The sequence below is a fragment of the Numenius arquata genome, chromosome 10 (assembly GCF_964106895.1).
Source record: "Numenius arquata chromosome 10, bNumArq3.hap1.1, whole genome shotgun sequence".
In the NCBI taxonomy this organism is placed as follows: Eukaryota; Metazoa; Chordata; class Aves; order Charadriiformes; family Scolopacidae; genus Numenius; species Numenius arquata.
The window spans coordinates 45,090,369-45,116,410 of record NC_133585.1 but is presented as its reverse complement, the minus strand read 5'-3'; the positions used below and the strand labels follow the sequence as shown (position 1 = coordinate 45,116,410).

General features: G+C 41.5%; 1 protein-coding gene across 1 annotated transcript; it reads left to right on the top strand.

Annotated features, from left to right (window-relative positions):
- The first annotated feature begins 8,477 nt into the window (after nucleotides 1–8,477).
- On the top strand, nucleotides 8,478–18,240 carry OCIAD2 (OCIA domain containing 2). The gene is made up of 6 exons (XM_074155173.1): nucleotides 8,478–8,537; nucleotides 10,990–11,083; nucleotides 11,949–12,002; nucleotides 14,733–14,780; nucleotides 15,786–15,891; nucleotides 18,159–18,240. The coding sequence occupies exons 1-6, from the start codon at nucleotides 8,478–8,480 to the stop codon at nucleotides 18,238–18,240; spliced, it is 444 nt and encodes a 147-aa protein (XP_074011274.1).
- Nucleotides 18,241–26,042: the final 7,802 nt, after the last annotated feature.

Sequence of the window (26,042 nt, the reverse complement as noted above, 5' to 3'; positions counted from 1 at the left end):
GGAGAGGGGCGATGAGGCCCGGGACCGGGGGCTGGGCAGCGGCGAGCAGGAGCAAGGGGGAAACCTGCCAGATAGGGGTGATGGCGCGGTGATGGCCTGGGGAAATAGGGCTGGGCGTCAGGAATGGCTCCACTCTTTAGCCCACCAGTCTGAGCCCGTGCGCCATCGCTGACAGAAATGGCGGCTCCCTTGGGCCTCCCACTCCTGAGGGCTGAGCTTTCTTTGTATCCCAGCGGCCTGGCTGGTGAGGGAGAGGAGTGACCCCCTGTCCGAGCCTGCAGAGTGGCTGCCGAGCAGGCAGAAGCCCCACAGACCCAGTGGCTATGCCATCACCGAGGTGCTCGTGGTGATAAAGCCCTCATCGAGATGGCACCACAGCTGGAAGCGATGGTGTGGTATGAGGTGACTGTGAAGAGATGTTCAGTTAAACAAGGCATTTCTTCAGCGAGGTCAGCCTGGGTGGCCGGAGTTTATTCTTCACAGCCCCGTGACAAGGAACAGTGAGTAGATCTCGTCCCTTCACTGCTGTGTTACCAAAGGAGCGTTTGTCCACTGGATGGTCACACCAGCACCTAACAAAACAGAAGTAGAGGGCTGTCATCAGACAGGCTGATGCGGAAAAGAGGAGCTGGCTCACTCGCTAGTTGTATAAATACATGGTCGATTAACTGTTATTAACTGTCTTTTTTTGGGGGGGTGAGGGCTGGGAGGGTGTACAGATTGCTGCTGTGGTCATGTGTTAATGGTTAATGAAATGTGCTAAGGACTTCTGATAAGCAATCCTGTCTGCAGAAAGCAACAAAAGAAACATTTAGTTTGCTGAGATTCCTGGGTTGAGGCTTAAGCCACTCTGTTAATTTTAGAAGAAACCCTGAGCTGTATGAACCCAGCCATGGTCACAGCTGCCAAGTTCTGACAAAAGGATTACGTAAGCAAAATCTGAATTTTAGAATTTCTTTTTTGGCATGAAAAGTAAATTTGTAACTATGAACTAAGAACTAAAAAGCCCTTTTGCTGTTGGAATACGTCATCTTCTTAAGTTTTGTCTTCATACAGTACCCTATGAAACTGCCAGCTATATTTTCTCATTTGTGTTAAAACTGCTATCCCATTCTAAACAAACCTTATGATGTGCGTTTTCTTTCCCTTGCACCCGTGAAACTCCAAATCCATAGGAGTAAACTATAAACCCTTGACACGTGTTAAATATGACATATTACTAGCAAGAAATTCATGTCAAAACATTTTGGGGGCATAGTACTAAGGAAAAATTTGTGTCAGTAGTCTCACAATCGAGTAATTAATTTACCCTGCCATATAATGGGGTTTGGCTAGCTATAGAAACCCTGTCGAATTTTGATTGGTATTTGAAAACATATATATGTTTCAAATGTCCACAAAAAACCTGAAACATTTTGCTGGAAAAGTTGACCTTGCCAGGGGAGGAAGAATGAGACTTGTAGGTTTAATGACCACCTTTCTTTTTTCTCTTCTCCCAAGTTCCATGCAGCTAAAGGCATCTTTTATTTTCTTCATTTAAGAAAAGTCACCCCAGAATAGTCACCAAGTTCACTTATCGCTGGTTTAGGATTATGCAAGTGATGATACCATTTCATCTTGCTGTGGCATGACGCAAATGGAACTTGTAAGATGAGATCCTTGGCCAGAGTAAACCCAGAACGCGGCTGCTTTTGTAGATGCATAGCAAGAGTGTGACGCTCACAGATGTATTCAGCCAATAAATATTTGAAAGAATTTTGCAACACTTTTTGTAATTACAGTATCTTGCTTCATGGTTACATGGAGTTCCAGTAAAACTAGATACAACTGGAATCACGAACGTGACGTGCTTGTGTGGCTTCCATTAAACTCATAATGCAATGAAAATAAGGCAAATCCTTACAATTTTAGCCACTGTATTCTGAGTACTCTCTTTGAGAGTCTTGGTAACAACGAAGTTTGGCTTAAAATTTAGTAAAGTTGCATTCCAGTTCTCTCCATAGAGTTGACAAACAGATAAGCATCTGAGCATGAGGAGGGAATTTTCAGGTATAATGTGTTTTGAAATGAAAACAGACATGTCTTAAAAACAAAAGTCAATGTTTACAAGGTGCTTCATTACACATATACCTGTAGGAATGCCTTTCACTATATTTTTTTATTCTTGGAGTGCTGCATGTGTAGCTGTTAAAAAATAAAGCAATAGCATTTGATCTATACAGGAATACAGTGGTGGCAAACCAGCAAAACCAAGATAGCGTACTACAGTAGGAGTTTCCACTCACAGAAAAAAGAGCATCTTCATTTTAGAGTAGTATTTAATATACCCTTAACCTAAGACAGACACAAAAAATTATCTGAATTTAACAGAAAGTAAATTATAGCCCCAAAATTGTATTGGTATCAACAGGGGTAAACCTCTCTAAAGCTAGTGGTGGTAAAAAGCAATGCTTTATTTGGGTTAAAACTACAATACAAGCATGTTTTGAAACCCAAAATAAACACATGGAATTTAAAAGAACTGTCAGATGCCTGGGAGAAGTTATCCTTGCGTATTGCCCAGTAGAGATGTGCCTGAATAGGCATGACTAAGAAGCAGAAGAAAGTGCCAGAGAAATAGAGGAAAAAGGCATAAAAGTGCAAACACAAATTAGGATTAAGAAAGCAATTCTGGAAAAAAGCAGGGCTTGGAGTTTACAGTTGGGCACCTGCCACAGTCACTGTGGAAACACAAAGACTTGCAGTTTGCACAACAGTGTAAAGCTTCTTAATAAGCTTTGTAACCTTTACACCTGTTATGCAAAACTCTATATGCATATTCATATTCAGCATTAATTTGGTTGTCGTTTTCTCAAGGTTATTGTATGTTGGCTACAAAATACTGTTCATTTGCTACACTGGGGCTGAAGGGTAGCTTCATCTCTTGTAAATTAGCCCTAAAACACAGGACTAATAAATATTGAGACTTGCTAACCACCTTTTTCAGTAAAATGTTCTGTGGGACGTGATACACAAACATTGCCCCAGAATAATTCCAGTAATGTACTCCAGCTTGATTAATTTCAATATGTATTAAAAGTGGCAGGTTCAATTAAGTCTGATTACAGGATCTAAGCACCTATAATCCTGTTGAAATCAGCTACTGTTGCAGATCTTTACTGTAGGAAAGAAATTACACATATATCTGTGCATCCTAAGAGAAGAGAAAACTCTGTGGCTATTTTACAGCCTTCTTCACGCTGAGAAATGAAGATCCTAAAGCTTGGCTATCTGATAGTTGTCAGCCATTCATTTCTGCTAAAAGATAGGCCAGAACAAGCGTAAAATAGAAGTAAGTACATCCAAGAATCAGCCAGGACATAGAAAACCATTACATGATTTCTTGTACGTAGTGAGGACAGTTTAATATTTTACTCAGAAGTATGTTGGCTGTTTCCTGCTGTGACTTTTGATGTCTTTTCATTCACCCTCAACTCCCACTCCCATTAGCATGAGAACAATGCCCTACAGTATAATTCCCGTGCGGTTTTCCGTGCTCTAAATGTTTTCATTACTGATACATTTTTTGTAACCCCGTTCTGCGTCTGTTACTCCAGGTCTTTGTTTCTCAGGGAACAAACAAACCATGTTTATCACGCTTGGTAATAGTTCCTCCTCCTGCCGTGTGCTGTAGGGTTTCTGTTAGATACACACGCTGGAAAGGCTTTGCCTTTGGTGGATGTGGTGAACCTCAGGATCCTGGCAACCCCGCAGTGTTTTCTAGAAGGTTCTTCAGACAAGCAGCCAGAGCCCGTAAACCTTCCCCGAGTTTGGGAAGTCTCAGCTCCTTGATCTCTTTCTACTCTAACAGTTGAAAACTCCTCAGCCGAGGATTCAGTTCCATATTGTGGGTTTTTTTATTTATTTTTGGTATCTCTTGTTTTTTCCTTTGATCTGTGAGGTTGGTTTTGTTCTGGGAGGGGAAAAGATCTCTTTTGGTTTTTGTTTATTATTCCGAAGCACTAAAACTTATTGGTTTCTGTCTATCAACTTCTCTCCATTTTCATAGCTCTGAAGTACTTTCGGGTAAATCTTAAGAACAAAGAGTGTTTGAGGAACATATTCAATTGTGATGATAACCAACTTTAAAGTTAAACTGAAAAAGAAGCCTAACCTGATTTTTAATAGGCGCTTTTGCACATAGAGCCCAAGCAACCACCCTCCTGGGCGTGCACGTGCCCCATGAGGAAATTGTCATTCCAGTGCTTTTTCACTTTACAACCAGTTCGGTCTGAACCAGCTGAGAAATAACTGGTTATTGGGGACTTGCTTCACGTGGGATTTTCTTGTATATTGTAGCTTTCAGAATAGCGTGTGGCCAGTATCTGTTAAGTCTTTGCTTATGTGTCATTTCAAGAAGAAATGTTAGATGACAGGAGATGTAGGTACACTTTCAAGAGCTGTTTTAGGACATGGCTCTCACCAAACCTGTATGTGCAGAGCACATTTTGCAGCAGTAAAGCCCAGAGGTCTGGTTTGGCTGGTAAGAGTGAGAGAATACTCCGGGGAAAGGGGCTTCAAGCAGCCAAGACTTCTGGAAGCTGAAAGCCTTTTTGGGCTTAAGAAAATGAATAATGACTTATGTACTATTGATTGTGAAATTGAGATGCCGAGGTCATGCAAAAGAAGGAAGTATAATGGTGGTCTCGCAAGCTGTTCGTTTCATGATAAGCAAGGAAGTGTCGTATCACCAGTTAGGATGCTTTACTAAAAACTACTATGTCTCACTGTAAAAAAATAAAAAAAAAAATATTTTAAAAAAAGCACCAAAACCAACTAACCAAAAAAAACCCCAAAGACTTTGAAAGTTTATCTTCTATGAATGATAAAACGCAAAATAAAACTCGGGTTTACATGCTGTGTTTCATGAAGCTTATCATTAAAGAAAGGCATTGCATTTGTCCTTTCAGAGAAAGTGGAGTTATTTTTCCAGTATTCCTGGAGGAACAGCCCTCCGCCCCAGAACTCACATTTCCAGGATAACTTTTTCTTGCGATATTATTTTTGACTGATGAAAGTGTCCTTCTTTTTTAATTTACTTCTTGTTGATATCAATATTAAAACGCAGCCCCGCCTGTCCCCGTCCCTGTCCGCCGGTGACCAGGAGGTGGCGGTGGAGCCCAGCGGCGGGGGCGGCCAGCGGGCGGCTCAGCCCCGAGGGCTGGTCGATGCCCGCCCGGCCCCCGCTCCTCACCGGCTGCCGGGGCCGGGCTGCCCCCCTCCCATTCCTCCGCTGGCCCGGCGCCCCGCGGGGGGTGAGCGCTGCCCGGGGACGCGGCCCGCCGCCAGCCACCTTCCGCCCCGCGGCCCGGGGGAGAGGCCCGGAGGGGCTGAGCTCCGCGGGGCCGGATTTCTCCGGCGTCACGGCGGGAGGAAAGCCGGGGCTGGCGTGGCTCTCGGCGGCCGGACCGGGGCAGGGGGCAGGCGGCGGCTTATCAGGGGAGTCTCCCCACGGCGCCCGACACCTCGCCCTCTCCCCTTCCCCTTCGCCCAACGCCGGGGCCGTGGCTGGGTGTACCAGGCCCGGTGGCCGGGTCAGCGGAGCCACTGTTGGCTGGAGTGGACGCCTGCCCTGGGCCTGATTGCAACCACTCTTCCTTCCCAGGAAACTCCCGGCGTGTCGCACGTCCCCAGCCACATCCTTTGCCCTTAGAGCAAGCAGCTAGCGCAAAGTAATAGCCTGTTCTCGCTGGGCGTGCTGAGCTCTGGATGAGTGACCGTCAGCAGACAGCTGAGCAAGTGCTGCGGAGGCACGGCTGGGCAAGCGTGAGGCATTCACCGTCTTCGTGGTGTCCCCCCAGTTCTTGGTAGGGAGCTTTTCATCGAAGACCTAGTGCAGCTGCTCTGTTGACTCTTCTTCAAAACAAGAGCCAGGATTTAAAATAAAGTGCCACCTCAGAAGCCACGTGTGAAACATCATAGTGACTCTTCCCCTCTTCCTCAACAGACAGTCCTTACACGGCCTCTCTGAAGTTCTAACAAATTGTCTCAGTGATCATTGTACTTCAGTGACACTGGCCCTGGGCACTGTAGATCTTGGTCAACTGTATATACTGGTTAACACATGCAATTTTGGCTCTCACCTTTTCCCCCAAGTAATCTTAGAAATTATGTGGTCACCATTCCTATTTGGAAGGAGGCTTCTTAGTGAAAACAGAGTACGTGAAGTTGGCAATTCTCACACCCGAAAAATGTACCTGTCTTCTTCCATGCTGCTTCTTTATCAAACCAATTAGAAGAATCAAAACCATGAGATCTTTAAGGAGTCTAATATTAGCGTTTTCTTCTGTAAATGAGTAAATGATGCAGAACAGTTCTTGTAGAATAGGAAGAAGTTTTTTTAAATATTTGATCCTTGCAAACCACATTGATTTAATCATGCGTTATATAGGTATTTCAGTTAAACAGAAGAATAACATTGGGCAATTCTTCCCAAGGCAGCTAAGAGAACATAATTAATTGTTACACTAACAATTACATAGTTAGGTTGAGAAAACAGCAATAAGCGTTACAGTAAAAATATGTATGAAAGTTATGTTTCTTCAGTAGGTCAATGCAAATAAAGGGTTTTTTTGGGATGACAGTTGTCTTTCCAAAACACAATGCTCCAAACACTGGAACACTTTTACATTCCTCAGATAGGAGGCAGCATGTGTGCTAAGTAATAATATTAATAATTCAATTAAATAATATTTTGATGACCTTGACTCTGTCCCTTTGCTTCGTTCTCACCAGTATAGCTTTCAGCTTTCATCCCAAGTGGGAGAGGTACCAGGAAGCTGCTTGAAGGACTATGTATTTTTGGGATTCTTTGTTATGTTGAAGTGGAAGTGCAGCTGAATAACTGGAGAAACGTATGCCGTAAACAATCAAGAGGTTAATGGCAAGCTGCAAATTTTTATAACCTAACTTATACTCCTTTAATTTTTTTTCATTTTATTTATTTTCTCCAGTGACTCAACTTTCTTATCCTCATGAAAAAGATGAGCAGTTAAAATCTGTTGCAGCAGTTAGAAACCATATCAGTCAGTAGTGATGCTTTTTATGCAACCATCTGCACAGGTAGGCCTTATAAGCAGGTAAGAATAAGCAAGCAAATAAGAATAAGAAAATTTTGTGTCTTTGGCTGACATAAACCTCTTTAAGGTTTCATGCATTTTTTCTCATCTTTTATCTCCATTTTAGCATTTGGTGACGAGAGACTGATGGAAAATTAAATTGCTTTTAGTTAGTCAGGGTGAGGCAGGCAGTAAAGAGCTGTGGGCTCTCCCAGCATTATGTGTACTTTCAAACTTAAATTTTTTCAGAGACACGGGGGTCGTTGTCATTTTTGAGAGTAACTGAGAATAAAGTGCAGATTTGTGTGAATGCAATGCTGAACTGAATCTTTTTACCAAGGGGAGAGGAGGTCATGTTGCTTCTGTTCCATCACTTAAAAAAGCGTTGCTGTCTGAATATCCAGCATGCGTGAAGCAGGCATTGCTTGAACTTTATAGCTGTGTAACTGACCCCAAAATAAGTGCAGGGAGTGGTTTATCCAGTAATATTATGAATGCCAAAAACCATTCAGGTTATTAAATTGTTGCATATGTTTCCTTGTTTAACTCTGTCCTTTACAGTCACTTTAGCCTTGCTCAGTGCCACCGTTCTCAGAAGGCACCATTAGAAAAGCAGCAGTGCTCTGTATGTTGATAAATAAAGCGCCAGCCCATGCAGCAAAGCGCTAGGTAAAAATCACAGCTTAGATGTTTGAATTACTCCAGAAATCAATGGGATTCTTTTTTGCTTTTCCCTGCAGCACAATTCTCAGGCATGGAAGACTGCAACTCTAAAATTCTTTGGAATCTATTTATTCTGCATCAATTTATTATTATTTTTTAAAGCATGTTTGTTACTGGATTGTGTTTGTTGGAAATGCTAGTGTGGTTTGTGATAGGCGTGCATTGTGGGTCCTGTGGAGTCAAAACTTCAGATCCCGGCAATGAGGATAGAATAGTACAGTGAATCTGGACAGCACACTGAAGCTAAATTTTTCACCTGCAATACAATAAAAATTAAAATGGTTTTGGATGACTTGCTTGTATGTGTTCTCATTTCTTTCTGATTCAGAGTGCTGTGCTAGGTCATAATCCAGCATCTAATTGTACTTACCAACTTCCTTGTTTGAATTAGGCTGCACACAACTCTCTATTGCTAGTAAGTGATACACTGCACTGTAAGCTGTATATAATCAGGTGGCTGGACACTATCTGCTGTAAAAAAAAAAAAAAACTCCTTTCAATTTGGTCATTACTATTTCTAGGTGAACAGTGAACCTATGTTATCAATATGATACTTTGGCTGTTTACCTTTGTACCTAGCAGAAAGAGAGGTAGCCAAGCATAAAACACATAATGTCTGCTGACCAAGATCAGCAGCAGAGTACACAGAGAGAGACAATGTCTTCTGAAACAACCCAACAGGAAAGTCAGACATCTCCACTAAAGCAAACTGGATGGGTAAGCTGGGTTTCTTACCTTTTGTTTTGATGCTATTGCTAGTGAATGACTGGGATTTTGCATTGGTCGCTCTCATTGAAGAAGGAAACAGTTATCTGTTAGTTTAAGTATATAAATGAAGAGGAGAAAGGGCTATGTGTTACTCTTCCTGATTCACTACACTCAGAGGGCTAGGAGATTTTGAGTCTTGAGATAGTGGGCACTGGTTTATGCTGTGCTAGTTAAGCTAGTTACGAGCTGTCAGAGCCCTAGTGTCTGAGTGCTAGTCCGGTATAACCTGTCCCCATCAAGTTGTGCATGTGCGTATTCAGGATAGAAGGGAACAGTACTGCACAAGAACCTGCCCTCCAGGAAGATGAGCATTCCCCTCTGCTGGAGAAATCGGCTACCCACAGGGCTTCCAGTTTTACCATTTTATGCTATAAGCATGTAATCAGCCACAAGGAGTTTAAATGAGCTATGACCTTGTTGCCAACCAGTCACTGCCAGAGAGCAGCAAAAAGGGAAGGTGACCCGGGAGCCAGAAGTTACAGCAAGACAGGCAGGGGTTGTGACCTCAGGGACAAGGAGCACGGTGCCACAGTATCCCAAAAAAGAGAAGCAGAGCAAGATCCAATGATGTTAACTGAGGTCAGCCAACAGTTGGGCCAGTGATTGCCGGGCAGGTCCGTAGGAATAAGGCAAGTCTAATGGTAAGCCAGGATGTCAAGTTAGCGAGTCAAGATAGGGATCATCATTGTAAAAGGCCAGCTACAGGCATACCTACAACAGTTAGGTGAGGGGCTAAGCTTAAATGCAGCTCTTGAGCAAAGCTTCTTGCAGCTCTTTTTCCCAGCTTCAGTCTAATTCGGTATTACACAATTGTGCCCTGTTAGAGCCGACTTTGAGCCCAAGCAACCAAACGCTGGCAGGGTGTGTATGGGGACAGAAAGGTTGCAAAGCCTGTTGGTGCACTTAGGGCCGTGACACTTGTTACCTTATCTTTCACTCAGCCTGTTTGGATTTTATTGTGTTTGCTGTGACCTTGCTGTGAAACCAGTTTGGAGTGGTTCTCTAGGGTCTGGAGTGGAGTTAGTTCTCTATCACTTACCCAAGCAGCACCACCATTAACTTGGCTGGGAGCAGCGCTTGAAGAAGGATGAAGATATTATTTAGCTAAAATGTGAAATATGTGGCTGCAGCCAATAAATGCATTTCATTATTATGGTTACAAAATCATGGATCAGTCGGGCGTAAAATGAGGTAGAATCCTGTAATAGAGTAATGTGCTCTTTTTCCCAAGGTGCTGCTTGCTCTACAAAGTCTGGGTTTGCTTTCAAGAATAAGTATGTTTGTAGAGGTTGTGGTTTTACAAGAAAATGTTAAAATTTCGACTTGACAACTCGTTCTTTTCCCCAGTTTTTATTGCTGAGCATGACATCATATGGTATGGGATATCCTTTGGGTCAGTTGGGGTCAGCTGTCCCAGCTGTGTCCCCTCCCAACTTCTCATTCACCCCCAGCCTACTCGCTGGCAGGGTAGCCTGAGAAACAGAAAAGGCCTTGATGCTGTGCAAGCACTGCTCAGCAGTAAAACAGCCCTGGATTATCAACACCGGTTCGGTGACAAATCCAAAATGCAGCAGCATACCAGCTACTATGAAGAAAATAAACTCTTTCCCAGCCAAAACCAGTACACCCATATATTTTAGGTGTCCAGTAATGATACTACAAGTGCTAACGCTGATAACCAAGTCATCTCTTAAAGAAAGAAAAAATATATTTATATCCACATGTCAATACCCTGGATAGTAGAATGCAGGAGAGAATACTATCATTTTTTTTCTCACAATCAAAATGGAAAAAAAAAAAAGAAGCTACCATTAGCCTAAAAGGAGCCTGTCGGCAGGCTAATTATTAAGAAGGTGAAGCTGGTATGGTTGAGTTCAGTTAATGCCATGAATATATTTAAACTGCTCAGATATAACGTTGGCCTAGTTAGGGGAATCTGACAGAGTTTATGTTGACCCTTTTCTGAATACTTGCAAAATCTACTGTTCCTGAACTTAAATTCACTTCTGTATGGAGCAGAATTTCATTTTTAGAAACTAGCAATCTGTATTTCCTGTCATTTTTTTCCCAGAAAGCTGATGTAGTTTGTAAGAATGAAATGTCTAACAGAAATAAAGCAATACGCTTCTGGGGTAAGCAGCAGCTGAGCTATTTTAGGAAAGGATAGACCAACCAGATGAGTGGTTTTAACTTTAAAACCTATGTAGTTCTTTCTGTTTCTGTATTGTGGTGTCAAGTATTTAATCAAACTGCTAGCAACAGAACAGGGAATTTTGCTTGTTTGGTTGGGTTTTGCATTGTTATTTTATTTGGTTTTAAATAATTTGTCTTCTTTAATTGATTTTCTTTTTTCTTCCCATGAGATTAAATTCAATAAGCTAAGCCAGGTTTATCCTTTCAGCCAATGTTCTATTGTCCCAACTCACAAACTCACAACGCTGAAGAAATAGCAAAGATCCGTAAAAAATGCAGAAAGGAAAGTTTCTGGTACAGAGGTGAGTGATCCAAACTTGTTCTTATCACACTGAGAATGACTTCTTGATGTAGTTAGGCAAAACTGGCTGCAAAATGCCATACCCTTTATTATAATACATTGGGTTTTGTTGGAATATTATTGTGAGTTAACTCTGTCACCTTATTTTAAGGTGAGCAATATGTTACTATAGGGTTAACTGAATTATTTGTGTAATCATTGTAGGTAAAGGTGATTGAATTAAGCTCTTGTTTAATATGAACTTACTTTAACAATCATAGAGTTGGTTCCATTCTTGAAGTCCATTATTAAAACAACCTGAGGAATGTTTTACTTTATTGCATACTTATTCTTGCCTTTGAATGAAAGGCAGGCATGGCTCTGTCTTGGGTCTGTGAAACTCTTTAGGTGTTAGAACGTCTAAAAGGTTAGTTACTCAGTGTTTTAGTGCCTTTTAAGTCCACTAAATCAGTTTGTATCTGTATTACACATTTTCTGAAAGAAGACTGAAAAGGATTTTAGCATTTAATCAGAGCTGCTGTCATTACTAATATTGCAGTACTGAGAGGAGATATTCAGATTATGGAAGGTATTGTTTAATAAATATGTATATAATGCATTAGCTCCAGATGCTACAGCATGCCTGATGTCTGGCACTGTATGAACACATCCTTGCTTTGAAGAAATAGTAATCTGAATGAGCAGATATAATAGGTGATTAAAGCAGTATGCAAAGTTAATGTTTAGAAGACAAGTAATGTGTTTAACATTCTAAACATATGAAATATTTAACATATAAAACATTTCACATATAAAAGAGTAATGTATTTAACAAATAGGTAACAAATTTTAGGTGATACCAAATACACTCATTTTTGTTTTTACAGCTCTTCCTTTGTCTCTTGGGAGCATGCTTGTCACCCAGGGGCTGGTCTCAAAAGGTAAATATAAAAAATGCATTATGGTCCTAAGATATGAAGTTCAGACTCTAGAATTACTACTGAAATGCAAGTTTCCCTGAAGCCTGCTGTTTTTCAAGGTCAATATTCCTCTCACTCGTCACCATCATTGTTAGTGATTTGACCATTATGTATGCATTGCTACAGCCATTCTTTTGAAAGAACATGAACTGAAAAGAGAATTCACGAATTCAAAGGCTGGTGGCTAGGTTCTGTCACCATGATCACATGTATTTGAGTAGAGTCTTCTTCACTGGGGCTGCTTGTGGGGCAGAGTATCGTACAACCTGAGCAGGGGCATCAGAATTGGGTACTGTCGCTCTAACTGTTGGTTTCTTTGAGAAATGCTGGCAATGTTTTTACAGTGACCACGTATCAATATGAATGCAGCTTTGGTGCAAAGGGACAAGGAATACTGCCAATGTGAGGAGACAGAATGCTTTTTATAGAGACGTCTTGCGATCTGCAGGCTAACACAGAAGAGAATTGTGTTCTGTGTATGTGGTTGATGAGCCTGGTTCTACACATTGGAGTGTGCAACATGTAGTTTTCCTTCTGGGAGTCTTGACTAATAATAAGGTTGAGGTTAGCATTTTGGGTAAAGAGTGAAGGGCGTCCACCCTGAAGACTGCTAAGGTTGGTGTATCCCACAAGAGCAAATAAGACAGTCCTTCAGCCTGCCTCAGCAGCCGTTTACAGCAAGGGCAGGTGGGAGAAAAATCACAGGGCCTGAAACAAGAAGCAGAAAAGAATTCAGGGGTTATAAAGGGTGGGTGGTGGGAGACAGCAAATGGAGGAGGTGGAAATGGCTCAGCCTTTTCTCACTGTGTGTAGTTGCAAGCCCCGTGTTTTGTTCCAGCCACTATTACCGTGTTTCCTCTTCATCACATTCTTTTTTTTTTTTTTTTACTAAGATGATCAGGAGGACTAGGGTAGAAAACCTAAAAGCTGTGTTATACCATAAGAGGCTGATGTAAGTTCCCTGTTGCATCCTTGACCAGTGAGCTTGTAGGCAGATGGGGAGGCAAGGAGCAAAGGAAAATGTGTGAGAGGGAAGGGAAAGGATTACACATTTGAAAAGGGTGAGCAGTGATAGGAAGGGCACTGGGGTGGTCTCAGTGGCTAATATGCCACCCTCTGTCAACGGGTACTCTTCTCAGTTTCTCTCTGTTGTCCTCGCACACTTCTTATCAGCTGTGAAATAACAAGTGACCATATTAAATAATAATTTCTGTGTGTCAACAGTTGGAAGAGGGGGGCTGTTTAGAAACAAAAAGCAATTTTGTTCCTCCCTCCCCTGAAAGACCCAATTGAAAATTGCATAGATGCCAGTGGGCGAAGGCCCTTGCACTTAGCATAGACTGAATGCTCCTCTGTCTAAACGCTCCTCCCTGATGACTGCACGCAGTACACTGGCTTAGAAGGCAGCAGAGCTTCTGAGCCTCTTTAATACTGTCTGAATGCAGGGAACAGTGCAGACAGTGCTCCCTTCCCTTTGCCATGGCACTCTTGCTGTGTGCAGCCCTCCTCCACAGTATAGCACCCTCTGCCAGACATACACGCTTGCAGAGCCATAATCATAGAATCATAGAATAGTTTTGGGTTGGAAGAGACCTTAAAGATCATTGAATTCCACATGGCAGGGACACCGCCCACCAGACCAGGTTGCTCTAAGCCGTATCCAACCTGGCCTTGAACACTTCCAGGGATGGGGCATCTACAGGTTCTCTGGGCAACCTGTTCCAGTATCTCACCACCCTCACAGTAAAGAACTTCTTCCTAATATCAAATCTAAATCTCCCCTCTTTCAGTTTAAAACCATTATCCCTCTTCCTATCACTACACCCCCTGATAATGAGTCCCTCGCTATCTCCCCTGTAGGCCCCTTTAGTACTGGAAGGGGCTATAAGGTGTCCCCGGAGCCTTCTCTTCTCTGAACAACCCCAATTCTCTCAGCCTTTCTTTATAGGAGAAGTGCTCCAGCTCTCTGATCATCTTCATCTTCATGATCCTCCTCTGGACCCGCTCCAACAGGTCCATGTCCTTCCTGTGCTGAGGACTCCAGAGCTGGACGCAGGTCCATCTCCTGGTGTTAACTGGGGGGAGGTGGATTTTGTTCAGAAGAGCTAATCTTTCAGTTTTCATGTTCTGCACACTGTATTCTCCTCATAAAGGCCAAAAAGTATGATCTCTCCTCTGCAGAGGAGGAGGCTAGGTATCTGTGGTACGCTTTAACATGAGTTTAACCAATAGCCACAGAAAACTACTGAAGAACTGTTCGGGCCTGCTTCTCACAGCACAAGAAGCTGAACCCTGAGTAGGAGATTTCAATTTGCTATTATATTCACAAGGTTGGTTTGTGCTGGAACATAGGCCACCATCTCCTCCTCCTGCAGTCTTGCAGGTGTCACCAGTGGCAACCACGCTGCTTTCATGTTTACTTTCTGAACCCCTGCCTGAATTGAATCCTGCAAAGTCCAGATTTTTTTCTTTCTATGACTCTAGGACTGCACCAAAATGGATGCACTAAGAACTAGTGGAATGGAAAGTGCCCTGATGTTCCTAAATCTGAATTAGTGGACTTACAAGATTTTTGTACAGTCTTCGCCTTCAGAAATGCAAAAGCTTGTAGGAAAAAAACCTGACTTTAGTTTTGAGTGATGATGAGTTCCTCAAATGAATAAGTATTCTGACTATTTCCTTTTATTATAGGCATTTTCTCAGCAAGTCCAAGATTTGGTGCATTACCTAAGATGGCAAGTAAGTTGTACCCAATTCAAAAAGGAAAAGAAAGGTTCTTTACAGGCAATCTGCAGACCTTAGATGCATCTCTCTGAATCTCTTTTCAAATTCTTTTTGGGAATTTATGAGATATTATTGCAGTGCTTCAGGAAATCAGAATTCTGCTGTGTTTAAAAATAAATGTTTGAAATAAGTTTCTTTTAATGTAAACATTTTCAGTAGCAGCAGCTTATATTTATTTAATATATCCTCTCAAACTGGTAAAAAGTCCAATCTCACCTATAAATAATGTCAACCTCATTGATCAGCCATGCTTAGCAGATCACGCTGCTTATGGTATCAAGGGGCCATCACAGTATATATAAAATAGTATGTTCCTTTTCATATGTTCATTTGATTTAACTGTCTTGTTTATGACCATGTTGATACAGACAACAAATAAAAGCACAGAAACTGTACAGTATAGTAAGTTGGCTCTTAAATGGCAAGAAATAAAGTTGATTCCCTCTTCAGCGGAAGTTCAACAAAAAATTGAGGATGTTGAAGTAATATTTTTATTCTGAGTCTGTAATGAGTGAAAGCCCCAGTGTGAGAGTATGGCAGGCTGATGTTCTAGCTTCTTAGAAGCCCTGAGAAGATAAGTGTTAAAACTGCCATCATCAGAAATAGCATAGTGTACATACAAGGGCAGGATAAATTAGTGCTGAGATTGTGATTTAATTTCATTGTGGGCTTTCTCTGTAATCTGTTCCTTGAAATCTGAACTCTTGTAATTCCAGATAAACATGATATCATTTTCCTTTCTGCATTGGATTGGACCAGTTGCCATGTCTCGCGATAGGTAGCCAGTTTTCAGTAGTTACTGAAATCATCCCTGTAATCACTGTATAACTTCACATGTGTTTGCGACATGTTTTGAGAAGACACGCTACATACAACTCATCCTGTGATTAAAATGGAGCCAATTGCATACCCTTGATTTACGCTCTTGCATTAACAATTTTTTGTTATCTGTCTTTATAGTTGCTGGTGTCTTAGGTTTTGCCATTGGAAAGGTGTCGTACATTGGAGAATGCAAAAAAAAGTTCCAGAAGATCGGTGTTGTACCACCTGGTCCACAACAAAAAAGGTTTGTGCTTATTTAAATCATTAATCCTAGATCAAAATAGTCTTTACAACAGTAAAAATAATGTACAGCAAAACTATGAATTTAAATTTTGTGATCAGGTTGTGAGGTACTACTCTTACATCCTTAGGTTATATGTGTCAGTATTGGAAACTACTAAATATTCTTCAGAAAATGAAAATTAAATCACAGAATCACAGAATCACAGAATCACAGAGGTTGGAAGGGACCTTTTAAGATCATCTAGTCCAACCAATGAAAAAAAAAAAAAAAAAAACCAAAAACACACAACACAAAAAAACAAAAACAAAACCACCACACACGCAACCCACACACACACCACCACACCACCCAACACTAATCCATATTCCCAAGCACTATGTCAACTCCTCTCTTGAATACCTCCAGGGATGGTGCCTCAACCACCTCCCTGGGCAGCCCATTCCAATGCCTGACAACCCTTTCAGTAAAGAAATATTTCCTAATATCTAACCTGAACTTCCCCTGGCGTAACTTGAGGCCATTGCCTCTTGTCCTATCATCTGTAACTTGGGAGAAGAGACCGACCCCCGCCTCTCTACAGCCTCCTTTCAGGTACTTGTAGAGAGCAATAAGGTCTCCCCTCAGCCTCCTCTTCCCCAGGCTGAACAGCCCCAGCTCCCTCAGCCTCTCTTCGTAAGACTTGTGCTCCAGACCCCTCACCAGCTTCGTTGCCCTTCTCTGGACCCGCTCCAGCACCTCAATGTCTTTCCTGTGGTAGGGGGCCCAAAGCTGGACGCAGTACTCGAGGTGGGGTCTCACCAGTGCCGAGTACAGGGGGACGATCACCTCTCGGGTCCTACTCACTACACTGTTCTTGATACAGGCCAGGATGCTGTTGGCCTTTTTGGCCACCTGGGCACACTGCTGGCTCATGTTCAGCCTGCTGTCGACCAACACCCCCAGGTCCTTTTCTGCCAGGCAGCTCTCCAGCCATTCTTCCCCAAGCCTGTAGCGCTGCCTGGGGTTGCTGTGACCCAAGTGCAGGACCCGGCACTTGGCCTTATTGAACCTCATCCCGTTGGTCTCAGCCCATCGATCCAGCCTGTCTAGATCCCTCTGCAAAGCCTCTCTACCCTCCAGCAGATCAACACTCCCACCCAGCTTGGTGTCGTCTGCAAATGATATAAATAAATAAATAAATAAATGCAGTGTAATAGCTGTCATTAGGAAATCCATTATTTAAATGAAATTATCATACTTTTAAGTATGATAAGAACCATTTAAGAACCATTACTAGTTCTCTTTTCATCTAGTATTGTGCCTCTAAGTGTCTCATGATCTTCTGTTGTATCACTCAGCCTTTGAGTCCTCCTTTGTACCATACATCTGGCCAAATACACTGCACATACACTTTTTTTACACTATCATATTTTAACAATAATTTCAATCTCACCCCACATTCCAACCTCCTCTTCTGCGGTTTTGCCCAATGTCATGCTGTCATGCCAAACCATGAAGAGCACAAATTGCAATGGCATTTTTTTCACCTCGCAGCTCTAACCCTATGACAGATCTCAATGGTTGCCTCCTCTCACCTCCATGTTTTAGTCATTTTTTTCTAAACTTCATATAAAGTACTCTTTCCTGTCATATCACAATCTGTATTCTTTTCCAGCTCCTCCTTCAACTGCCAGTACTAGTTTTCTTTCCCAGTATGGCTTCTCATATGCACCTTTCACACACAAAATACACTTCCAAAAATCCTACCCACAAGATCATTCTCCTCTGTCTTTCCATGTCTTTCCCCCAGACCAATGTGAGCTTTTATGCCGACGAAAATACCTGACTCATAATGGGAAGATTCCTCATTGTTCATGCGTTTTTCCACATCCATTCTCCCCCCCCAACAAAAAGCTGTTACTTTCCTCACATGGTGTTACACAAAATGGCTATTTGCCACTCTTTTGTATTATACGCTTTGCTCCTAACTCTGTTTGCTCATTATTGATAGGTACAACGGCAAGGACTGTCTTTTCCTGCTTAGAAAATCCTATTATATTGTGGTGTTTGCTGGAAATGGTAGCTAAGAATAATAATTAATGGGGTTTTATTGGTTGAGACATGTAGATGTCACCTTTTGCAGTTTGTGTCCTATAAAGCAGTTACAAATACTGGGGAATTTAGGCAAGAGATTACTTCTTCAGGAGCATTTGCCAGCGTGCTAGATGGTTGTATTAGAAGAAATCCAGCAAAATTCTTGAATACTTTGTCTGCTTTCTATATTGTAGGCGTTGTCATCATACTTGCAAAGAATGTGGAGCAAAATCAGGATCAAATGAGAAAGAAGGTTCAATTCCTTCATCATCTTAGACCCAGGTAGGCAACCCTGAAATGTAAAATCAATTCTCATTTTACTTTCCGTGTTGAGTGATATTCTTGTTTGAAACCTTTGAACAGCATAGTGAAAATCATGGATTAAAATTGGAGTATTATTCAAGGAAATATTCTCTATCTGTGGTTTGTAATTTGTTTTCTTTGTTTTTACCTTATATACCTTTCACGCTAATTTTAAATCCCCCATTTCTGAGGAATTTCTGCTTTTGCTGTAGCAGACTATTGTTTATTCACCTAATCAGAATTCATTTGCATTGACTACTTGTAGGAAAACAAATATAACTCTGTTCAATTTCCAACTTTTTTAACTTAAGAATCAAATAATTATGGATAACGTTGATATTTAAAAATACATTGAAATATTGAGAATCTAAAAGCAGACACGGTTGGGGGTGGGTTTGTTCGTTTGTGTAATTGGTGGTTTGGGTTTTCATCTAGTACTGTGGTTTGGCCAGAGCCTTAGCAAGGTTAGTAGAAGGGTGGTGCTAGAGCAGCTACACGCTGGGGCAGGGGAGACAGCCCATGGGATGTTTTCACCCCGGAAAGGGGAAAGTTCCCTTTGTGGAAAAGGAGAGTTTACAGGGTGGAAGTCAAGGGAGTATTTAAAAGCGCTTTCACTCTTTGTCTATGAAAAGCAGGCCAGCAGCTGGGCTTTTAAAAAGCATTTTCACGCATTCTGCTTGTGGTACGCTGTGGCCTACATTTCTCACAGGCAGGGGAATGTGTGAAAGTGCTTGCAAATAGCTTGGCTGCCTGCGAGAGGGGAGAGCAGAGGGCCTGTTTGAAATCCTGCCATGCGAGTTTGTTATGGCTCTAGCTGTAGCCTGGAACAAAAGCCTGATGCAGAAATAGTTGGATTGAGTCTCTTTGGCATATATTATGTAGGAATTTAGACAAAGATATTGATTTCAGTCCCTTTCTTGCTCTGAAGTGCAGATGATCTATAAGGAGGAGTATCCTAGCAGAACCTGTTTCCTTACCCAGAAGAGATGTTTTGATGGATTTTTACTATGCAACAATACATTATGGCAGTAAGGATTGTCCTGAAAGAAGCCATTAGAATAAATACCTGGTTTTAAACAACTTTGCCACTACTTGAGCATTTTATATCAAGAGCTGCAAGTGCTCAGCCACTAGCAGAAAATGCTCTTTGGCTTAGGCTCACTTAATGGGGTTGCTGCCAAAATGTGCAGTGCTTCTCCTGTGCCAGCTGTGGAGATCATGAAGCACTGTGGCCCTCCAGATCAGCTCGCTCATCTAGCTGGGTATCAGACCCAGAAGGAAAGGGGAGAAAAAAAAAAACATCCAACCTTTCTGAGGGGTAACTTACTAGCGCTAGCACGAAGGAAGGAGCGAGCCAGACTTAGATAACTGTGGATGAATGACACAAATCCATTAGCAGTTGTGAGCTTAATTAAGCCCTTGTATTACTGTGCTGATTAACTGCTTTTGAAGATTTTCTCTTAAATGAATGTTTGCTTATGTAGGCCAGTATCCTCACCTGTTTCAAATAAGGACCCCAAAGCATATTTAATTAGGATGGTCACTTACTAGCAATTACCTGTGTAGTCGAATCAACCTCTACCATTTGTCAGAGTGGGAGCTTTCAGAAACTTAAATGCAACTGCATTTCTTTTTCAGCCTTTTTCCTTTTTTCAGCCTTCCTCTGTGAGCTGACAATATTTTTTCTGGTGTGTAAGTACCAATTAGCTTTTAAATAAATTCCAAATTGTCTCAAATACAAAGGAGTCTTGCAGCTGTGTGAAAGGAAGAATGCAGGATGCCACAGGCCCCTCTGTTTATTTTCCTCCTGCAATGGATCCTGGAATTTCTGCTGTGGAACCTGTTCCCTGTTTCAGCTCATACGTTCTCCAAAGACCTTGATCACTGCACTTTTTACCAGCTGCTTAGTTCTTCTTGTTTGTATTTTAAAAGGGCTACAAAGCTTAGTCAGACACATAGTCTGAAAACAACTGTAAGTGTATTTGTTTCAAATTTTAATTGCTGGAAGGAAAAAGCCATTATATTTGGCTTTTGTGTGATATTTTGAATTTGCCAGAAATCAGTTTTGATGGATCAGGTTTTAGAAATTTAGGAAAATAAATACTGAAAACATTGTATTGTTAAACAGAGAAAATAATAACCTCATAGCCTCTTCTATGTTTTAATAAAAATTCTTAATTGAGCATGCTATGCTCTAAAAATGTATGGAGACCCTACTGAGCACTACCTATGCTAAGCCTACATCGCAAGCTCTGGCATTGCCTAGGAGGACCACTCAGGTAAAATTATACTCATGTTGGCGAGTCCAAAGATAATGTCTTTTATCCTCAGGGACTTTGCAGAGCTCTCACAGGAAATCACCAAGAAGCTGCACATTTCACATCAAAAACAAGGTGCCACTCAGCTAAATAACGGGTCCTCTCATTCCATTTACAGGTGTGGTGAAGATGATAAAAACCTTAAGGATCAGCTGCTTCTTTCAAGGCTTTATTCCATAGAGAAGAAATAATGTCTTTGATTTGGTGTAAATCGGCTTGTTTGAAGTAGTTGCATAATGTTAGGCAGTTCTGTTCTTGGTAAATACCAGTTTCTTCTAATGCACTTTTTGATTTTTTCCTCTTTCTTCTCAGCATGTTTTGGTTTATTTTCCTCTCTTCGGTGCAACTTAGCTCCTAGTGCTGAAAAATTAAATTTGTCTATTGTTCCTAGATGCTGGCAATACTTTGTGTAGTGAGCAAAGTGGCATACACTGGAACGTTTGTCTTATGTGTCTAAAGGAAAGAGTGCGAGGATGTTTAAATGATGTTGCAGTTAAGCAGCTATTCGGTCTCTGAGCTGACTCCTTGTTTATGGACTGGTTTAAGAGTACTAAGCTAGAAGTTCCTTAGGGGATTGTCACACTGCAGTTACGGTGCTGAACCAACTTCTGGTAGGGCAGTTTTATGTAAAAGTCCATTTTGCCAAGGATATCAAAAGCACATGCTACATGCGTAATGAACAAGAAGATACAATATTTTGGAACAGTTCATGGTCTGTTGAGAAAAAACTAGATGGCACATGCTCCCTACAACCAGCCTGACACACAAACTTCCATGAAATTCATGGATTCAAGGACTGGAGCATCTCCCTTATGAAGAAAGGCTGAGAGAGCTGGGACTCTTTAGTCTGGAGAAGAGAAGGCTGAGGGGAGACCTTATCAATGCTTGTAAGTATCTAAAGGGTGGGTTGAAGGAGGAGGGAGCCAGACTCTTTTCAGTGGTTGCCAGTGACAGGACGAGGGGCAACGGGCACAAGCTGGAACATAGGAGGTTCCACTCAAATATGAGAAAAAACTTCTTCACAGTGAGGGTGACAGAGCCCTGGAACAGGCTGCCCAGGGAGGTTGTGGAGTCCCCTTCTTTGGAGATTTTCAAGACCCGCCTGGATGCAGTCCTGAGTAACATGCTCTGACATGCTCTGGGCAATCCTGCTTCAGCAGGGGAGTTGGACTAGATGATCTTCATGGTCCCTTCCAACTCTAAAAATTCAGCGAAATTCAGTGAAATATCTCAGAAAATCAAAAGCAGAGGCTTCCTCTAAACACAGTGAAGGTGTTTCCATGAAAATCAAATATACAGCTACTGAAAAGTTTGGGCTTCACTGTCAGTTGATGAAGCCTGTCCTCTGTGGGTTGTTTTGGTTTTTTTGTTTTGTTTGCTTTTATACAATGCCTGTGATTAGTACCCCTCTTTTGAACCAGCATTTTTACCTGGGCACAAAGAGATTCTGCAAGCAGGATATATAGAATGTAAAATTTACATTTAACAAGCTATTAGGCTAAATACTCACCACCCTGATAAGGCACTTGAAGAGTCTTTCCTAGCCAGGAGGAGAAGGGTTAGACTAAGTAGCCTCCCTGGCTTTTGCTCCTTTAAGATGTTATACCTTTCCAAATTGGTGATTGCCCCCTTGAATTCATGAGTTGCTAAGAATCCCTATCTCAACAGGGGCTTTAATTTTACACTTTTTACCTTTCTCTAGACTTTTTCCACAGCTCTTTCTCAGCAGCCTGAGTCAGGGCACACAACTGTGCCGCGTCAGACCTGATGCTCACTGTACAGGCAGGTGAGCCTTGGGAAGCGTTCAGCCGGGGCTACAGGGAGAGAGGGTTACACAGCCACAGAGAAGTCAACCTCCTTTGTGAAAATAATGTAGTTATCAGAGGTGTGCTGTGATAGCCAGCAAAACCTGCGTGGTGACATGTCTTAGCTGCTTTCCCTCCGTCTGACATCTGCTGTCAAGATACCAGCAACAAACCGCAGCAAGGTTAGTCACGCCTGGATTATCTGAGGTGAGCCATTACGTCCATCTGATGCCGAGGAGGTTGATGTGTGTGACAGAGGACCTCTCATGTCAGATTCTCAGAGGTTGTGTTCTTGTGGTCAGTGTAACCTCCTGGGGTTATGACTTAGCTACTTAACTTTGCTTTACATGTAATTTTGTTCAGGCTTCCTGTTAATTTGCTGTAATAAATGTACTGTTATATGAAAATTATTGTCTCCTTTTTTTTTCTAAATGTATTCCCATACTTTGCAAGAGGCAATACTCTGATTAGCTAATTGTGTGGATCAACGTTCATGAGTTACTATGATACTGTTATGGAAAAAAAAGGCTGTTTGTGATTCTAAGCTGTAATAGCCCTAAATTGGTGCATATCAAAGGAAAAATGAGCACAGCTTATGGGCAAACTGTTCCTTAGAAGGCCTTTAAAAGCATTTTTCCGTACTTCAGAGGATTTATGGCCAAATAATTATTTAAGCCTGTCAGGTGTCAGTCTCCACATAATACTTCTTGATTTGAGAAATAACAGGGGGTATGTTTTGGCAAAGTTGTTATTTAATTTTGTTAAAATACAATTTCTCCTGCTTTGCGCAACCAACAATCTAGTCAAGAGTGCAGCTGGGCGATAGGCCTTTCCAATGAGGTAGTAATGATGTTGCAATATTGCGTAAATATAACTTAAATTTCACAGGATTTTAAAATTTTTAAGTTAACTGTCTCTCCCAAAAGCACCAGCTACACAAGGATAGGGAAGACTCACAACACGTTCTGCACCATGTTATTTAGTTTGATAAAATTGGAGCCAACTGGCTTTGATTGGGCTGTGACTTACAGGTGTGTTGGAATTTTCCTGTTCTGGATGTGTGTTCAAGGGGTGGATTTTTTCACATTGAATGGTTTACAGGACCTAGTTAAACTTTTAAGCTTCTTAAGATTTGACAAAGAAACCTTAAAAAGTGCTTTGTAGTTCACAGGAGAAGTTCTGTAAGAAAGCGGGCGTTGGGGTGGTAGTAGTTCCTCTGCATGATGCAGAAAGGAACATTTAAATGCTTACTGATTATTTTACGTTATTACTTTATGCAAAAGGGAGACAGGAGGAGCTGGACAAAACCTCACGTGCTCTCATGGCTGGACCCTCATGATTTTTCTACTTGGGAAGAGAAGCTCCTGATGATTAACAAAGAGTGCTATAAGAACTGTAAGTTAGTATAGCTGTTTTGTAGTAATTATGCACAATTTAATGAGCTAACCTATGTTGACTGTTACTATCATGCATTCCATACAAGTAGGTTAAAGAATTTGTTTTTAATTAAAGCAGAAGTTAAATATATTGAATTTAGGGATGACCTATTTAAAAAAAAAAAAAAAAAGGAAAGATTTGAGGTAATCAGTTGCTTCCGTAATCTTTATTTCATTCTGGAATAAAAGGGAAAGAGATCTCCAGGAGGAAAAATAGTTGACCTTACAAAGGATCAAGCATTGTTTATGCAGTGCTAAAACTTTTCTTAGTATTTTCTTCTACTGATAATAGGATATACATTCCCTTTTGCCATGAAGATGTTACACAAAGGCTAAAAAAAATCCAATGAACACACATGGCTTCCTATTAATCATTTGTATATGGAAAATGGAGCTTACTCCCTTCACCCAGAGACTAGGGAGTTTAACTGTGTGCTTAGGAATATCACAGCCTAGTTGAAGTCCATGTCCTTGCTAAAATCAAGAAACAAAATATATCCTTTGGCTGTAATGCATGCAAAGTGAGTAGCTTTTTGTAAGCCTCAATCCACCATATGAAATTATGAGCAGAAAAAGGGTCAGTGTAGAAGAGGAAAGCTATAAATGACATCATTAACCTCAAACAGCTGCAATAGATTGCTTGTCTTTTGGGACTTTCAAATTAGCTATTTGAAATAATTTTACAAATCCTGTATTCCATCCAGATTTAAAAAAAAAAAATAAATTAAAAATTGTCTTTTAGAAGAGAAAGCAATTGTAGGGTAAAAACGAAGCGCATTTTTGTTTAAATCCTGGCTTGGTAATTGGACTTTAGGCAAGCCAGCTGGTCTATAATTCTCTTTTAAAACTGGGAATGAAGGGGAGATGAAAGCTCACTGTTCAAGTTTTTATAATTCCCTGTCAAAAATAAGATTTGGGCCTTATTTTCTTACATATTGAGAGCAGAATGTGAGAATGGGGGATGCTGTGCATCCACAGTTAATGGGAAGACTGGTAAGGAGAGGGCAAGCTGCGGGGCAAGAGGTATAGCCGGAGTGCGCTGGGCCAGGCCCAGTGGGACGTATGGAGGGGCGGCTCAGGCACCGCTCCGGTGCCTCTGACACCAACGCTAATTTGGGAGCAGCAGCTTCTTCCTCGTGACTGTTTCTACCAGTGGAAGAGCTGCTGGTAATTTGTCCCACTTACCCAACTGGTTTTTGGCTTCACACGCAGGAGCTCCATTTGAGAGAGCCAAAAAAAGGGATCCAACTTCTGACATCAGCATTGCGGTAGTTCCACATCTTGGCAATACTAATCCACTTTTCCTTACAGCCTTAGCTTTTGTGAAGTGTACTGTTTTCCCAAGCGTGTGCTTCACTTGAGGAATCGCCTCTAAAGCAGGTGGATTTGTGAAGTCCTAAAATGCTGTAAGTATATCTGTGACATACTATGAAGAATCATTACAGCAGGATGTTACGCCTTACAAATATATTAATGTTCTTTTGAAAGAGTGGGTGTGGGAACAAAGGGACCTGCTCCATGCTGTGCACATGCTTTAGGATGGGATGGGATGGGATGGTTTTTTTCCTTGTTGGGTTTTTTTGTTTTATATAAATCTCAAGAAAATTAGGTTCTCAATAAATAAATTAGATGCTTCTCAGCTTCTGGGAACATGCCAGGGGCATCTGGTCAACATTTTAGCAGATAATCTGATAAAGGAAAACATGACTAAGTTTCTTGATGACAGAATGATAGAAGAGCTAGGAAAAAGAAATCTCAATACTGAGAGACTGAGAAATAAGCTTCATTGTCACAGGGAAAAATACTAACTGCATCACACAGTTGGTTTTAAATTACTCTGACATTCTCAATACAGGGATCTGGGAGTCATTTTGCGTAGTTTTGCAGAGTTGCAAGACATCAGATCAGTGGTCTACAACAACCAAAAGGTAAGTAGAACGTTAACAATTCCTAGGAAAAAATTGGGAGAAAAGTAGATTATACTACAGAGGAATTCTGTGGCATATCTTCACCTTGAATATTGTGGTGACACAATATCACAGAAGGCAAAGGCAGGGACTGGGAGAAGGAGGTACCACCCACTGTAGGAGAAGACCAGGTTTGAGACCATCTAAGGAACGTGAAAGTGCACAAGTCTATGTGCACCTGATGAGATTCATCCACGGGTCCTGAGGGAACTGGCAGGTGAAGTTGCTAAGCCACTGTCCATATTTGAG